This window comes from Pleurodeles waltl, chromosome 3_1 (assembly GCF_031143425.1).
Source record: "Pleurodeles waltl isolate 20211129_DDA chromosome 3_1, aPleWal1.hap1.20221129, whole genome shotgun sequence".
NCBI classification, from domain to species: Eukaryota; Metazoa; Chordata; class Amphibia; order Caudata; family Salamandridae; genus Pleurodeles; species Pleurodeles waltl.
In genome coordinates, this window is record NC_090440.1 from 1305799726 (window position 1) to 1305818395 (window position 18670).

An 18670-nucleotide genomic window follows, 5' to 3' on the forward strand; every position below is an offset into this window, starting at 1 on the left:
GTGTAGGTCTCATAATTGCTCCTAAAGATTTAATGTTTGAAGCAATTTATGAATTTATTTTAAAAAGTCTAAACCTCTACTTTAGTGTATAATTCTTGTGGACGCAAACATTTGATATCAAGATTCTAGCACTCTAATGTTGCTGGAGGGTGCAGTAAACAATCAAAACAAGTATTCTGCATAAAGCTTAATGGAACCCTGGTTTATGAGGAATGCGCCTGATTTGGGGTAGTTTGTCATACTTCAGAAAACCATGTCAAAGCACTGGGGTAATGAAGCAACCACAGGGAACGTGAATGATGTAAAGAACTGCTATAAATTAGCCAGCTAGAGCTAAAAGAGTGTGCTAATTAGACTAGACATTATATAGAATGCCAGGTTATCAAAAAGATCTAGACAAATATATTTGGGCCTGTGTTTCAACCACATATCGACCTAACAAGCATGCTATGCTGATATTATGTTTTTCCAGTGTTGGAGCTATGGGAGTGTGAAATTGCTGGACTTTACTTCCACAAAGCTTGTAACTTTTTAGAAATTTAGTTGGGTAGACAAAATTTGTCAAATATAAAAAAGTGCAATAAATTCTAGAGGAAGTATACGATTTGCAGGAAAAAAATCCTCCATGACTCTTCCTTTAGTGGGTAGATTATTGTGGAATAAAGTGATTGAAAAAGAACTATAAAGTAAACATGTTTTTTTCAAAGCCTTACCTAAATGTTAAGTTGGGCAAAGATTTCAAACCTCACAAATTCATAACGTGCAAAAAGTGTCATATTAACTAAATTGATTAAGCTGAATTTTACACCCTCTCCATTTAAACTATTCTATTGCCAGTAGATTAAGAAAAGCTTTATAGCACTCGTGTAGCTCAAAAAAGGAAGAAGACGTATTGAATTATTTATCGGTACCATAACTAAAGATGAAATTAACTGCTATTAAAACCCCATTTTGTGTACAATTATTATTCTAAAGAGTGTTAGTCTAATATATTTCTTTGTTTTCAAGAAAGAGCGAAGCTACTCAAATAAATGTTATATTAGTGTTACCAATGGTTTTTTTTTCCAGAGTTTTTGCAGGTCTCCACATTTGGGGAGATGCTTTATTTAAATACAACAAAGTAATATAAACAGAATAATTACTAAGAACCCAAATAATTAATAAAAAACATTTAGTGGAAAAACAAATTACTACGAAGACATTCTTGTTGAAAATCTAATAAACAGTCACAATAACAGTTTAAAAACACATGAATTTACAAAAAAAATAAAAATAAAAAAAACAATTTGAGCCCACCCAGTTTCAGTTAAGGATACACATACCCTGTTTTTTGACCCTCCCCACAACTAGGTGTTCTGTGACCAAACTTCCTTTTTCATTAAGACTGGTGTACTAATCAGTTGCAATACAAAATGCTGATTGACAGGAAGTAAGAAAAATTCACATGGAAGTAATATTTATGAGGCAGGAGACCTATTGCGATGTTAATTCCCCCTCTCCCCTGTGATGAACTCCAAATGTAGGCATGTAAGCCTACGAGGGGCAGCATTGCTCTATCCCTGCAATGGCATTTCCTGAATGATGAGATTTGTTCAAAGTTGCACTGATGGGACAGGGGTTCCTTTTCAAACTTAAGACTGCTTTCAGGGAATTAGCTTTCAAGCAGCTCTGTCTTTTACCCCAGAAGACAGCAGCTTGCATTAACAAACTGGAAACTGACCCTTATTGACAGCTTTAAATTGCCAATATTTTATCACCCCATTTAGGGTCCTGGTGCAAATATACTGTTTGCAACTGCACTTTCTGTTTAAATGCATTAGTGTTTTGCAACTGCCGACTTAAAAAGGGAAAGAAAATCCACAGTACAAGACGAATTACCTTTGCGAGTTGGTATGAATCGTAAAGTGTACTTTGTAAATTGTAGGAACATTTTTTACTTTTGACTCGTGAAGTATAATTTTGACATTGATACATACAATTTATGCTGGCAGTCTGTGGTTTGGAAATCACAGGCTGTGCGACCATGGAACAGTTTTATACTTAAGCATATATTTTTATTACTAAAGTGAAAGAAATTGGAAGGTAAAAATTGATGGAAGGTACTGAAAGGATTAAAAGAAGGAATAGCACTGTGAAAGAGGACCTCTACCGAAATAAAGGCAGAGCGTGGGGCAAATTAAACGAAATGTATATAATTTGTAAAGAATGGCCTTGGGGGTGTACTCTCCAAAAAAAAAAAAAGAACAAGTAAAAAGGGAGGAAGAAGGAGGACAAGGAGAAATGAAAAAGTAACGTAGGAGAGAAAAGACAATGTAAAAAGGAAATTCTTTGGTGGCTCCCTGGAAGGACAATTAAAATAAATTTAAATGTCATCCATTGACAGGACATGGAAAGAGTTAAGGATGATGTAAAAATAGATCAATGCAGTCCTTGTGCAGAATCCAACAGACCCAACTATTTTTCAAGACAAATAACATTTACACCTTAACAAAATATTTAAATAACAATTTTTGAAAAAATAAATTTTATTAATTAGTTTACACGTAAGTAAAAATATCTTTTGACTTGAATAATTCCATGTACAGCTTGAGTTAAATGGTTTCTTACAACAGGTAATCTATAAAATCGTTTTTGTATAATATCACATAAAACTTGGAATAACACCATTAAAGTGGGTTTCATATATAATTAGTTTTTTGAAAAAATATACTGATGTGTTGCTACCTTTTTTTGCTGTCTTTCAGGTCAGGGGATATCCTGAACCTCGAGTCACTTGGTACAGAAATGGACAGCCAGTCATAGAGGAGGATCGTTGTTCAGTGGAACGCATCATTCGAGGGACTTTCTGCTTGGTGATCAAAAGCGTTCAAGAGGGTGATGATGGAAAATACACATGTGAGGCAGCCAACGAAGGTGGAGTTCGACAAGTGACTGTAGAGCTCACAGTGGAAGGTAACATACTTCTACAATAGACGCCCTGTCTCAACCTATTTTCCCCATACTGTGAGCCAGCTGGTGCTGTAGAAAACAATGAAGCTGACTTCATGGTCTTGAAAACAGAGACCTTGTGTAATTATTTGAATTAAAATAACCACTGAATATTTTAAAAGATAGATTGATGATGACTGGGAGCACATAAACTGCATTATCGATGGGAGGTCAGTGAAGTTGTTCAATTTCTCATGCTCCAACTTTTCTAAGTTTTTTAAAACTTTTACTTTTGATGAACTTCTGTAACCTTACTAAGTTAAAAAAAAAAACGATCTGAAAAATAAGCCCCAAGTAGATGTTTTGTGTGTGAGGAAAGAATATATTAAACCTGATTTCCTATCACTGTCAAACCCTGATTTTGTTCCAGCCAAAATGTTCTGGTTGTAATGCACTGCTACAAAACGTTTACGTGACAAAACTTCTCCACCAGGCAAAGTTAAGCATAATGCAAAAGTAAAATATGTGCATCTCCAATCCAACAATCTTTATTTCGACCTAATGACCATAAAAGAACATGATACAAATGGTTAGAGTAGTCTAGAATAAAATCATACATAAAACAAACGATACATTAAAACAATAAAAAAAACAAATATATAAAAATAGGTAAAAAGTTAAATTCATCATATAACCACTCTTTTTCCCCAAAGACTCCCCATGCACAACAAGAACCTAAAAACGGTGAATGCAATGCACCTCCTAGTGTTGCTTCTTAATATTCTGAACGCAGTTGTAAAGTTCCTAAGCCCCAGGTTACGACACAGTGGCAACATCCACTTCTTCCTGCACCTGTGGTATGCCGGGCAGAATAATAAAACAGGCTCAGCCACTTCCACCTCATCTGAGCAAAAAGGACAAGTTCTAGTTAAAACAGAGCTGGAAAACACACATACAGAGGTGAAAGAATTAAGTGGTAAAATCTCCAGATGAAAGTTAATGTACAGCAATCTGGCATATGGGTGCTCAACCCCATCCCTGTACACTTCAAAGGAATACTCCACTTTAAACTCCAGAAAGGAGGCAGTAAGAGAGCCAACCTAACGAGGCTCAAATCACTCTGGTCTGCAAAACGCCAATATGCTCTTTTAAGAGCCTGCTTAGAAAATGATACAGAATCTCCAGAGGTAAGTAAGGGATCCTCTGGCCCTATCTGCGTTAGGCAGTCTCTCACAGCTCTTACCTGGTGAGACCAGTCAAAATGCTCTGACAATGTAATCCCCAGGTACTCAAACACTCAAACCTGTTCTAGCCTTTTCCCATTAAGGACTGGATTCATGTTAGAAGTAGGGCAAGGGCTGAACACCATGCACTTAGTTTTGCCATGGTTAATCTCAAGCCCCTGCCATCCGCAGAAGTCCCTGAAACTATCCAGTAGCTTCTGGAGACCCATGGGTGATCTGGACAGTAACAGAGTGTCATCTGTAAACAGAAGGGCAGGAATATTAACCCCACAAAGAAATGGAACATCGCTCCCACTCTTCACCTGATGGAAAATTAGATCATTAATATACAGGCATAAAAGAGTGGGGGCCAGCACACAACCCTGACTCACACCCTGGTTGACAGGAATGGGCTCAGTTAACTTGGCCTGGGGGCCACACCTAGCCTGTGCAAAGTTGTTCGAATATAATTGAATCATCATCGTTAGCAAATAGGCAGGGACCCCCATCTCCGCCAAAACCTTCCATAGGGATCCTCTAGGCACAAGATGAAAGGCGGCTCGGAAATTACATAGATCCGCCCACCACTTAGGGTCACATACTTCCAATATAACATTTGTAATCAGAAAATCTGATCAGTGGTACCAATACCATTGCAAAACCCAGCCTGCAGTGGGTTAAGGACATCTGTATGTACCATCCAGTCATATAGTCTGTTTAATAAGACTCTGTTAAACAACTTTTGCGTGGAATCTATAAGGCTAATTGGTCTATAGTTGGATGGGGAAGATCTACAAACCTTTTTATGAATTGGTATTGTTTCAGCCCCTGTCCACGTAAGTGGAATAGGTGCACCAGCGAAAAGGGAATGAAAAAGTATTACATAATAGGGGCACCAAATATCCTTTTTGAACAGCTCTACAGGGACTTTGTCCAACCCAGGGGCTTTATTATGGTTGATCATGTCCAGGGCAGAAGAGACTTCAGTGGCTCACACATGGTCAACCTGAAGCTGCACTAGAACAGGGGAAGGCTCAACGTCCACCATATCAGACGTGGCAGACCTGCACTACATACCCTTTGAGCCCTTGTTGGGTATGGCTAGAGTTGCTACGTCAGAAGTTGAGTCCTGAGCAGGTGCGTTTGTAAATAAGGTTAAAGGTTCTGCATTGTCAGCCCCTGCTTATAGACAGGAGAAATGGTCAACCAAAGCCTCTGCCGCAATGTTTGCATCTAAAGTGGCATGAAGCCACACATCACCACTGCTACAAGGCACCAAAAAGTGCAAAAATCTTTTTGTCTTATGGCAGCCAACATGGAGACCCATTTATTGTCTTCTCAAGTTCTGTTTGCCTGGTTAACAGTGGCCAAGTAAAGCTTCCTGGCTCCTTGGACAGCAACTTTCTCCCCAACTTTAACTGCCCTTCGTATACCATGAAGGCTCCTTTTCTCTAAGTACAACCCTTGCGCATTCCTTTGTAAGTAGGGACCTGAGGGAAGCAAACATAACACTATGAATATCACTTATGTTTGCTACAGGGCCACGAGGGCTACTGAGCTCTAACCCAGCTCCCACCTCTTTCATTCCAGCAATCACAACATCTAATACTCTTTTAAGGGTTTCTTTAGACTCAAACACCACACTCCATTTCACTCTATGCTTATTGCTGGCAGGAACAAGCCTCCCATCAAGGTTATGAATTGTAATCACTATCCTGCCTTGGGGGTTACCACCATATCCACCATTAAAGGCCATAGCCTAATATCCAGAATTTTTTGATCTATTAAGCTGCTGCAATGTGGGTGATTGAACGTATGGATCCCCCTCATCTGACTTAGATCACCCATTATATGCCTGGAGCCCATTATTCAGGGTAAAACCATTCAACTGCAAGACTGCAGGGGTCAATTCCTTCACCGGGGGAGGTAGAATTCAGTGACCCCCCAATCAATATCTTCAATATCAAAGTCCTCCCTAACAACTTACAGTGGTTCAAATTTACATTTAAAATCATCTACAACTATTTTAAAAATGTTGGGAGCCTCATTGGCCAAATGCCCGCTGAGCAGATTAATTTCCTGCAACTCAACTGCACATCCCCCTGGCCTGCAATACAGATTAAACAAATGGACCACCCCACCAGAAGGAAATGATAATGCTACACACTGGGCATCTGGGCTGCCCACCTTATTCACCTTAATCCTACAGTACAGGTAAGTCTTGACCCAAATGGAGAACCCCCAGAGGGCCTGCCTTTCCCTGAGGTAGTAACAGCCACAGAAAAACTTACAAACCCTGCATGGAACTGCGGGTCCACAGCCCATGTTTCCTGAAAGGCAGAGATATCAAAGCTGTTTACAAACTCGCCCCACAAAGGGCATGAGAGTTTTGAGGCAAGGCCAGGTACTTTCCACAATAATAAGGTAGAAAAATTCAAACAGCCTAAGGGGGAAGTGACTGGAGCAGAATGGCCAAAGTCTGGCCCTGGAGCGGGGTAAGGAAAATCAGTATTAGGTAGTGGTACAACAGATGCAGCTGACACTGACTCAGATGGAAGGAAGCTAGTACCCAGAATTTGTGCTTGAGCGGAATACAAATTGTCCTCCATCTGTGCCCCAATTAGATGGGCATCTGAGCGGCCACTGAGACCCTTAACTAGCAAATGACATCAATCCAGACCGTCCAAGTCAGATAGAAATGAAAACCTGTTAGTAGATAAGAACGGTGATCTGCTCTCTCTAGTGGCCTTATGAGACTGAATACATGGATGATCCTGCTGTTTTGATTGAGGGAGCCGGTAAAAATACCCCAGGGAGACCAAAGTTATGCCAGTGCTCCTCAAACCATTCCCTCTAACACTCAATTGTACCCATTGTATTAGACCCAGGCGCCTACAATTGATGACAACAGAATCACCATTTACAGACTTTGCCCTTGGGCCTACCCAGCCCACCCTTCAAACTAACAATATCATCACATTCTGAAATACAAAAGTTGGCGTTACATGCCAACGAATGACAGACCTAATTTTTAAGAATTGAGGGGTTTTCAGTACTGGGGGACTCAGAAGGAGAAAGTCCCATGAAACTGGCTACATATGGGGAACAGGCTAGAGGGAGATCCAGATGAGGTAGCACCTGCACTGCACGGGCTCCATTGTGATGATTTACTCTTTGACTGTTAACATGTAGTCTGGGTTGCGCATTGCTCCCTAAACCCACAACAGCCGACCCCCTAGCCCCTCCCCAGATGGATGCTCAATGGTCAGGCCCCCAGTGCCAAACAGGGCGGGCTAACACCGCCACCCCTGCCAGAGTAAAGTAAGCACTTTTGTATCAAGAATTCGAACTGCTCCAGAATGGTATCCCAGTCAATATAGTATTGCTTGTTGCACTGCTACGAAGTTATAGTTGCTGACACCTCCAAGCCACTACATCGCTTACTCGTAGTGCCCGTCCGGACAGTGCCCTCAGAATTAGCTTCCTGTTTGTGCTTTTTGCAGAGGCCGCTATCACTGGAAAATGTAGGATCAGAGTCAAAATGGAGAGTGCTAGGAGGCTGGGCCACAGTTGGAACCCCTACTTGGAGCGCTCAATAGGGGTATAACAGCCGCGATTAAAGGTGGGTTGGATAAAGAAGATAACAATCCACAAGGAACAACACCAAAATCCTGAGAGAGCCACCGCTTGGCTAATTCAAACTCTTTGGAGACAACGCAAACTGCTCTTGATAAAAATGAGTCTAAAGGTGACCGATTAGAAAGGTTGTTAGCAAGGGGGCCTTTTCCCCAGCTGCTTTCCTCTTCCCCACAGGAGCTGGTAGTCAGGAACAATCTAGGACACAAATGGCGAAACTCCTCCTCAACTTGGCCGACTCCACAGCCAATTCCACAGCTCAAATTTCAAATTCCAGGGCCAGGAAGGTTAAGCCCGGTTGCTACCAAGGAAGCACAAAAATACGTGGAGAAAAAGAATGCTGGCAAGACAGGTAATACATGTGCTGAAACCCCCTTGTACAATATGGACAAAGAAATACCACTAGTTATCGTAACTAAAAGTAACATAGGGGGTCATTACAACATAGGCGGGCGGCTTCCGCCGCCCGCCAAGCTGTAACCGCCATGCGGCCACCAATGCGGCCGCACTCCTGCGGTGCCCATTACAACATCCCAGCTGAGCCGGCGGGCGCAAACCTAATTTACGCCCGCCCGCCTAGCCGGGATGCGGCCGCAACATAGGAGCCGGCTCCTAATGGAGCCGGCGATGTTGCGGTCGTGCGACGGGTGCAGTTGCACCCGTCGCGCTTAGCAGACAGTGAAAAGCTGCACAGGGCCCTGTTAGGGGGCCCCTGCACTGCCCATGCCAGGGGCCCCGGGCCTGCCCATACCAGGGGCCCCGGGACTCCCCTTACCACCAGCCTCTTCCTGGCAGTGCAAACCGCCAGAAACAGGCTGGCGGTAGGGAAGTCATAATCCCCAGGGCAGCGCTGCACCGCCGGGGCTAAAACGGTGGGAAACCGCCGGCCCCGGCGGTGCGACCGCGGCGCTACCGCCGCAGTCGAAATACGGGTCTCCGTACCGCCAGCCTGTTGGCGGTACGGACGCCACTTTAGCCCTGGCGGTCTCAGACCGCCAGGGTCGTAATGACCCCCATAGTCTGGCTTGTCATCACCCCCAGTCAACCGAGCCAAATAAGAGGAGAATAAAAGAAACAAAGTCAAGCCCCTCCAGGACAATCCTACCTTGATGCAAAAAACACGATGGGCTAATGGTAGTAAATCAGCCTCCAACACAAATGCCAAAGGGAGTGGCCCCACCCCGCCTCCTCCTGTCACTGACGGGTGCTAAAGGGACCCCCTTGGCCCAGGCTTCGCCCAGGCGTCCCTTCCAATGGGAGACCAGTTGGCACTTTATATCACAGATGTAAGTCTCCTCCACCGCGCAGCAGCGAGATTGTGTCTCCTGGTGCGGTGTTTCCTGGGAGCAAGAACCCCCTTTCAGGAGGCCAACAACGGCGTTTGCATCCTGCACAGCGGGGGACAAGTTGGCTCATTATAAGGCAGATGTAAGCCTCCTCCCCCATGAAGCAGCCAGGTGTTGCCTCCTGGAGCGGTATTTCCTGGGACAGAGTCCACTTTCAGCAGGCCAACAACAGATTTTGTGTCCCGCGCAGTGGGGGACCAGTTGGCGCTTGATAGTGCAGATGTAAGTCTCCTCCTCTGTGCAACAGCAAGATGGTGCCTTCTGGAACGTTGTTTCCTGGGACCAAGACTCCCCTCTTCAGCAGGCCAACAACAGCATTTGTGTCCCGCACAGAGGGGGACCAGTTGGTGCTTTATAGCACAGATGTAAGTCTCCTCCCCTGTGCAGCAGCGAGATGGCACTTTTTGGTACGGTGTTTTCTGGGACCAAGACTCCCCTTTCAGCAGGCCAACAACAGCATTTGATTCCCGTGCAGCGGGGGACCAGTTGGTGCTTTATAGCACAGATGTTAGTCTCCTCAACTGTACAGCAGTGAGATGGAGCCTCATGGCACGGTGTTTCTTGGGACCAAGAATCCCTTTTCAGCAGGCCAATAACAGTGTTTGCGTCAGGCGCAGCAGGGGACTAGTTCGCACTTTAAAGTGCAGATGTAAGTCTTGCAGAAGCAAGATGGCACCTCCTTGTACGCTGTTTCTAGGGACCAAGAGTCCCCGTTCAGCAGGCCAACAACAGTGTTGGCGCCCCACGCAGCGGGCGACCAGTTGCCACTTTATAGCGCAGATGTAAGTCTGCTACCCAGTGCAGCAGCAAGAAGGTGCTTCCTGGTGTGTTGTTTCCTGGGACCAAGGGTCCCCTTTCAGCAGGCTAACAATTGCATTCAGGTCCTCCCTGTGCATCAGCGAGATGGTGCCTCCTTGCGTGGTGTTTACTGGGACCAAGAGTCTACTTTCAGCAGGCCAGCAACAGCGTTTATGTCCAACGCAATGGGGGACCAGTTGGTGTTTTATAGCGCACATATAAGTCTCCTCTCCAATGTAGCGGTGAGATGGCACCTCATGGAGTGGTGTTTCCTGTGACCAAGAGTCCTCTTTCAGCAGGCCTACAATTACGTTCACATCTTCCCTGTGCATCAGCGAGATGGTGCCTTCTTGTACTGTGTTTACTTTGACCAAGAGTCTACTTTCAGCAGGCCAGCAACAACGTTCATGTCCAGCGCAACGTAGAACCAGTTGGTGCTTTATAGCGCAGATATAAGTCTCCACTCCAATGCAGCAGTGAAATCGCACCTCCTGGAGCGGTGTTTCCTGGGACCAAGAGTCCCATTTCAGCAAGCCAACAACAGTGTTCATGCCCCACGCAGAGGGGGATCAGTTGGCACTTTATAGCACAGATACAAGTCTCCTCCCCATGCAGCAGCGAGATGGCGTCTCCTAGCATGGTGTTTCCTGGGACATGAATCCACTTTCAGCAGGCCAACAACAGTGTTTGCTTATGTACGTCTCATGTTCAACCTTGTTTGCGTACAGAACCAAGAATGGGACACCACTATTTATGACTCAGATTAACTTGTAAATAATATTTATTATCAGCATGTCTGGTAATTTCTAAATGTTTACCTTCCATAGTCTTTAAAATGTGGGTGCCCTACAGATCATTCTATGTTTTTTTTTTTTTTTTGGACTACTAACAGGAAAGAATGAAATGAAGAAGAACTTTCATGTTGGGATTATATGAAGACTATAATTTGTCAATGCCTGTAAATGCCTGTAGGTGTTGCACAAGTTATCATTTCATATGATCCCACCAACTCTGTAAACAGTAACTCTGGTAAGGTGAAATCATGAATTAAGGTTTTTCAATGAAATATAATTTCCAGCCACCCATTTCTTAATGAGTCTCACAAAAAAAAGTGTTAGTGACTCTCAAACCAGTAGCAGTTCAAAAACTGAGTAAGTATACTGTTAAGAAGCACTCCAGACACCAAATGAAACTTGAGTCTTCTTTATTCCACCAACATGTAAAGCACAGCCCAACTCACCTCTTCATCCTTCAACAGTCAAGTCTTCAATCTTCATGTAAAGTACTAGTGTAGCCATGGTAGACTCATGGCATCACATAGAATCTCTGTATGCCATGGTTGTATGGTGCAGTAGGTTACACCACATCTCCTTTTTAACAGAATTTAACAAAAGTAAAAATTATACCTCAAAATAAGGAACATAAAGTCAATGTTAGCAACTAATAAAGAGATGCTATAAAAATGAAAGAAAACATTCCATACATAAGGAACTAAACAATATACAATGCCTAAGAGAATTGAAAATAAAACTAATGAAGAATTGTTAATTAATAAAAGAGAACATCCTATACACAAAAGCTTAACATTCTATACAGAGCATAAAGGATTAGAACACTGTACAAAGCACAGGAGACCCTACACATGCATAAAAACAGGTTTCATTATGAAACTCTAATGTTAACCACCTCTACTTATACATAATCTTCCAAGTGTAAAGGTTTATTGCTGAGTCGGTGACTACACATTTCACCTGGTCCACTGTCTTCCACCACATTCTCCCCTTCACTTATGATACTCCTGTCCAGGAATGCACCCCTGTGCTCATCATTACTTACACTCATGTGCTCATCACTTGCACTCATGTGCTCATCATGCCTTGAACTCCTGGCTAAACGGGGCATACAATATTCCTCTCCATCATCCACAGCCACCACATTTCTCCTCACTTGAATTATGCATTTGGACCCAGGAATGTGGACCTGTCTTTTGGTGAGACCAGGCAGTTATGAACACCACATTCTCCACTTTCCATTCACGTACCCACACTCTGTCTACCTTCATATTGCCGTTTGTACCTCTGTTGGTACAGTTTGACAGCATGTGAGTCAACCTTTTGTGCATGTTTCTTGAATTCCAACCAGGATGGATTCAACTTGCTACTAGCCAATCCATCTTTTAAACACTGAAAAATACATACCTTGGAAGTCAAATTAGGAGTGTTGTGATGCGCCCAGAGTTTCTCTCAGAGCACCACCCTCATAGAGAATCTGTTCTCCACTGCTCTTTGAGCACATGCTTTACCCAAATGGTTCATGCTCTCAATCAAGACACTGGCTTGAGAAGAGCATAAAACTGTGAGGTAATGTTTCCTGGAGAGGCCATCCAGAAACACCTTAATTTCTAATGAGGCAAACTGTACCACATTGTCAGTTATGATGGTTTTGGGTACACCCTCACATGCAAACACCTCCTGCAAAAACTCAACCACATGCGTGGTAGTCACTAATCTTACACAACTGGCTGTAACCCACTTTGAGGTATAGTCGACCAAGACCAAAACAAACCTTTCCAATGCATGAAACAACTGAAAAAGACCTACAATGTCTAACCCTAACTTGTTCCGTGATTCAGACAGAACCTCGGCAAGAGACAGAGGAACTGTCCCGACAGATCTGGTCTTATCCCTCTTAGCAAACTGTAGACAATCCGTGAGCATCCCTACAGCTTGCCTATCCACACCAGGCCATCAGTAACATTTCTTCACTCTGGACTTGGTCAGGTTTCCACCAAGATGCCCCTCCTGTGCCAGATTACCAACTTTACTCCTCAAACCCACTGTTGGAACCATGCGTTCTCTTCCATATAACTCCCTATTAAGTAAACATTGTTCATCCTTGGCGCCCGAGAATGATTTTAATTCATCATGGTTACTTCTAAGATCAGGCCATCCCGTCACCTCAAAATGCAAGACCTGCTTCCTCATTTCATCCTTCTTCACTTCAACTTCCTATTCAGTCTTGTTTATGGCTTTCTCCTTGACTCACAGAACCAGCTGATCTACTCCATCTGTACAACCGGAATTTCCACTGGTAACCTGAACAAACAATCGATCGGTACATTTGTTGCTCCAAACAAATACTCCTGATGTGGTGTTATCAATATTCCTGCATCCTAACAGTTAAATCAGGGGATTGCAGTCTGTCCTTAAAATGAACAGTAAGCCCCACAGGAAAATGTTTAAATGGTGCACCGCCCACACACAGGCCAAGGCCTCCCACTCCATGACCAAGTATCTCTCCTCTGCCCCTCTTAGCGAGTGAGAGGTAAAGGCAACCACCCTTTCTTCTCCATCCATCACCCGAAACAACATCACACCCAACCTTCTCATACTCACTCTGTTGTGAGAATGGTTTTCTTAGAAGTATTGAAATGTCCCAAGGTAGGCATCTTAGCTATGCTCTCCTTGACTACACAAAACACCTTCACACAATTTCCCGACCAATCAAAGCTGGCCCCCTTCTTAAGGAGTAGTCTAATAGGCTGTATCATGGTGGCTGGATTAGGAATGAATTTGGCACAGTATTCCACAAGACCCATGAATGACCTAACTTGGTTCTTATTGATCAGGGTGGATGCCTCCAGAAGCGATTTGACTAAATCTAACTTGGGGCTTATTACATTCCCAGAGATAATATGCCCCATGTAAGAGACCAAACTAACCCCAAATTTACATTTCACCCTTTTGAGGGTAAGGTCTCTGTCCCTAAGTCCCACTAACACTTGCCTCAAAACACGATCATAACTCTGTGCATCCTTCACATATACCAAGATGTCATCTTGGAAGAACATCGCAGAATCAATCACTTTGAGTACAGTCTTCATAAGACACTGAAAATGTGCTGCCACTGAGGCTAATCCAAAAAGCAGCCTTATGAACTTAAATGCTCCTAACCGTGTCACTACGGATGTTAGCTCTCTAGAGTCCTCATGCAACTGTACTTGATGGTACACAGCAGACAGGTCATTACAACTTGTTGCCGATGTTAAGAAGCACTCCATACCAAATGAAGCTGGAGGCTTCTTTATTCAACCAATATTTAATACCCAGCACAGCTCTTCACCCTTCAACAGTCAACTCTTCACTCTCCATGTAAAGTTCTGCTGTTACCATGGTAGACTCATGGCATCACATAGAATCTCTGTGTTCCATGGTTCTATGGTGCAGTAGGTTACAACGTATACTTTGCCTTCTAGAGCAGGTACAGACATATTATGTTCATACTCTTCAAGGGTGCTCAAGGTGGTCATGTACATGTTTTTGACACAATCCTGGCACCTGCTGTTTTACACTTGGTAACTCTGTGAGCACCAGAACTTAGAAACAGAAAAGTTATTTGCCCCATCCTGTTTCCAACCCATGCACTCTGTGCTTGCGTACTATCTTGTAGAGTTACTCAGTTATTTTATGAAATGAAGTCAGTGGGAATTTGTAGAAAATTGGCACATACCCTGTGCACCAGTGTACGGTGAAAAACTGGATAATAACATAGACCCTTGTGTGTGCATGGAGAGTGGGGCCTTGTGAGAACAGCCCACGAGGCAGTTTATTCTCAAACAGTAGAGGGTTCAGGAGAGAGCTACAGGGAACCAGTGACAATCTGAGTTTCTGTCTATATCATTCTTTCCATGTTAGTGTACACTCAAGTAACAGTTCCTCTATCTTAATATCAGTGCAATGTTTTTACTTTTTATCTTTGTCACATGCAGTAAATGTTTACTTCACTGATACCTGAAAGCCCTTGGAAAACCTGTTTGTAATGGCTTGGTTGATATCAACATCATTGTTCAGCATTACCAGCCATTTCGGGTAAAATAGTTAGTCACAAATTAGATGAAATGTATTAGAACACTGGTATGTTAAGATCTCCATTGAAAACAATGGAGTAGCTTGGGGCCAATAATGGCTGGTATAGGTCTTCTGTTCCAACAGTCCAATGTTTTGTTTTTCTGTTTCTCCCTGTTTAATTCTGAATATTGTATCCTCAGTGGATGTCCTGTTCTAATAGTATTACATCCCTTCTGCTTTGGGTTAAACATGTTGTTCTTCTCGTTAAAGACTCTCGCCTGCAATTCTGGCCTACAACTCGGGGTCAGAGCCTTTATCAAAAGCGAGAGATATAGCTTCCATTGGTGCAGATGGTACAGTGGCACCAGGGCCTAGAGGCTTAGGGGATCCACTATATAATGATTATTATTGTATTTTATAACTAAAGCAGCAGCCAGGGGGCCCATTTCCTTCCATGCTCTAGGACCCATGAAACTATGGCTACACAATTGTATAAGACTATAATATATATGTAGAGTATAATATTCTATTTAATCCAATTTTGAACTGAAGGATGTTGTAACATTTGTAAAGTAAACATATACCTTTTTTTTGCATCCAGCAGGGGAGAAAAAATAACTTGTGCAAGCACCCCTGTTAATGAGTCCTATATTGTAATGGACCAAAAACGATTCCTTTAGCATTCCTTTATTGTGTTATTCCATGTATAATACCCACATAACAGGTTTGAAGCCATAAGGCAGGATTATTTTTAAGTGTATGTGAAATAACCCTTGAGAGACATATAAGGACACCCCTCATACTAATGTGCCATCTTGCTTCTGCACAAATCCCAACACAGATCTGCAAAAGTCAGAGTTATCCTATCATCTTTCTATGCCAATTAAGACATTATAAAATTGTGGGGGGTACTGGATCTCACCCTTCATTCGCACCCCTCTACACAAAATTTTAATTAAGAGGCTTACTATTTTTCCTACAGGTCATGAAGAGAATATTCACCTCTTGGTCCTGTACCCCAGAAATATCATATAAATGGATTTTGTGTATGTGAAATGACCTCAGAATGAAACCCTACAAAATAAAAGGATTCATTTAGTCCCTTGGACCTTAAATAAAAATAGTGGCTGATGGACTACAGTCCACTGTATAAGGTACTTCATAGCAGGTCATGTTTAAAATTGTTCAGTAGAATATCATCATTCTAGCCCTCTCACTCTAGTCCTAGTTGAATTGCTGGAAGCACTCTGACTCACTCAATTAGGTGCAAGCTCCACACATAAGGAGGGGCTTACTTTAGATTTAATATATGCCATCTCAAACTAATTAAGGTAGGTAGAAACCTATCCCAGACATGAAAGAATCACTTTTCCCTCCACTTTCATTTGTCATTAGCTAACAATACAGGGCCATGGGGCTCAACCCCTGTTAATTCTATTCTGGGAAAACACTGGGATAAGCTTTATGACACCACTTTTGTTGAGGTTCTCCTCTCCACCTCCTACTCAATAGAAAATCTTATGCCTTTGCAATCAAAATGTTGAAGACACATATTATTAAGCTCATCTCCGGTCATCTTGAAGGCCATGGCCTATTGGTCGCTGTGTAATAAGGATTCTGACAGATTAAACCTCTGTCACAGTATTGGGTGATCTTAGACAGGCAATGGACAAAGGGAAATTTGTAGTGTTGATGCTACTTGACCTGGCCATGGCTTGTGACACAGTGGATCACAGTGTCTTAATTTCAAGGATGCAATAATCCAAGGAGTTACCCTGGATTTGTGCACATCATACCTGAAAATAGTATACAAACTGTCCATCTTCCGCCATTCCAGTCATCAGCTAGACAGGTGAAGCAAGGAGTCCGACAGAGCTCTTTCTTGAGCCCAACATTGTACTTGAGGCCTTTGGTGCAATTGATTCATAATGAAGGCATAAACTTCATGGATTTTGCTAATGATACACAAATCATTTTGTCACGTGATCATGCCTTTCCGCTGCTACTTGCTGCATTTCACAGCTGTTTATGAGATATATCTTTATGGCTAGGTGACAATGGCGTCAAATTCCACAGTGAAAAAATGGAGATCCTTAACTGTTCTACAGGTCGCCTACTGATTACATTCCCTTTCGATTTGTGGCCACTACTTAGCAATCCTACTCTTAGCAATTCACCAACAGTCTGCAATCTTTGAGAAAATTTGGATCCAAATCTTTCTCTCACGGTATATATGAACAAACTATCCTTTACATGTTTTGCCCTGATGCACCTTTCATGTAAAATTCTCCCCATTACTCCCATCTCACTGCCGTGTTTCTTGGGACACCCAGTTATCCGCTAAAAAGGCTATGCCACATTTAACTGCGACTACCAAACCAGCTTTATCTCGTCCCAGATATCCCTCATCCTCTGACACACTAAACACTTTACATTGGCTTCCTTTGCCCAAAAGGGTAAGCTTCAAATTGCTTTGCAGGGTTCACAAAACGAGACAGGACCAAAGTTCCTTCAAACTAGTTTCTAAGGGGGAAACATCCTGAACAACGAGGTCTAAACCACTACTTGCCTGAACCAGTACTGCTAAACAGCTAAAAAGTCTCTACAACAAAGTACTGAACAACTACTGTTGTAGTTGTTTAGAATATATATATATATATATATATATATATGTTCGATGGCATGTGTAGCTGCAGATACACATGCTGTGCACAGTCCGCCATCTGGTGTTGGGCTCGGAGTGTTACAAGTTGTTTTTCTTCGAAGAAGTCTTTTCGAGTCACGAGACCGAGGGACTCCTCCCATTTCGACTCCATTGCGCATGGGCGTCGACTCCATCTTAGATTGTTTTTTTTCCGCCATCAGGTTCGGACGTTTTCCTTTTCGCTCCGTGTTTCGGGTCGGAAAGTTAGTTAGAATCTCGGGAAAAAATCATCGGTATTGTTTGCGTTCGGTATCGGGTTAGTTAGAACAAATCGACACCGAATTTTGAAGAGCTCCGGTGGCCCTTTGGGATTTTTTTCGATCCCCCGTCGGGGCCTGGTCGGCCCGGCCACGTGCGACTTCAAGGCTGATGGAACGGACCCCATTCCGCTTCTGCCCAAAATGCCATAACAAGTATCTGTATACGGATCAGCATCTGGTCTGTAACTTGTGCTTGTCCCCCGAGCACAAGGAGGATACTTGTGAAGCCTGTCGAGCGTTTCGGTCGAGGAAGACGCTGAGAGACCGAAGAGCCAGGAGACTACAAATGGCGTCCACGCCGACAGGTCAAGAACGTTTCGAGGAGGAAGAAGAAGCTTTCTCCATCCGCGAGTCGGATTCTGAAGAACTCGACGCCGAAGAAACACCCCAAACCATGAGTAAGACGTCGAAAATCAAGACTCACGAGAAGTACACAAAAGCCCAGGGGACGCCACCGCCAACAGGCCATGGCTTAACCCGAAAACTAGGTGACCGATCCAAGGCACCGAAAAAGGGCATGCTGGTGTCGAAGTCATCCGACTCCAGTCGAGATACCGCCACACAGCAACCTCGGAGCCGAGACAGCGGCTCTGAGAAACTTCGGCACAGAGACAGCGGCACCGAAGAATTTCGGCACCGAGACACCACGCCGAAAACAAAGAAGGTTTCTTCGGAGCCTAAAAAGACTTCCGAAAAGGTTTCGGTTCCGAAACATCCAGCCTCGGAGCCGAAAACTAGTTCCTATACAGAGGAACAAGGATTAACCTCCCAATTACATAGATTTGGAGAGGAGCTTCAAGCTGTAGAGCCTGACTACACGCAAAGAAGGCTTCATATTCATGAGGACACAGGGAAGATAACCACTCTTCCCCCAATCAAAATTAAAAGGAAACTTGCCTTTCAACAAAAGGACAAGCAACCACAGGCA

General features: G+C 43.3%; 1 protein-coding gene across 6 annotated transcripts in view; it reads left to right on the forward strand.

Annotated features, from left to right (window-relative positions):
• The window catches only part of MYLK (myosin light chain kinase), a 1681938-nt gene that overhangs the window by 547287 nt on the left and 1115981 nt on the right, over positions 1–18670 (forward strand). For all 6 annotated transcript variants that reach the window (XM_069224656.1, XM_069224654.1, XM_069224658.1 and 3 more), the window contains one exon: positions 2745–2952. In XM_069224656.1, coding sequence (XP_069080757.1) covers positions 2745–2952 — 208 coding nt within the window. The remainder of the gene's footprint in view (positions 1–2744; positions 2953–18670) is intronic.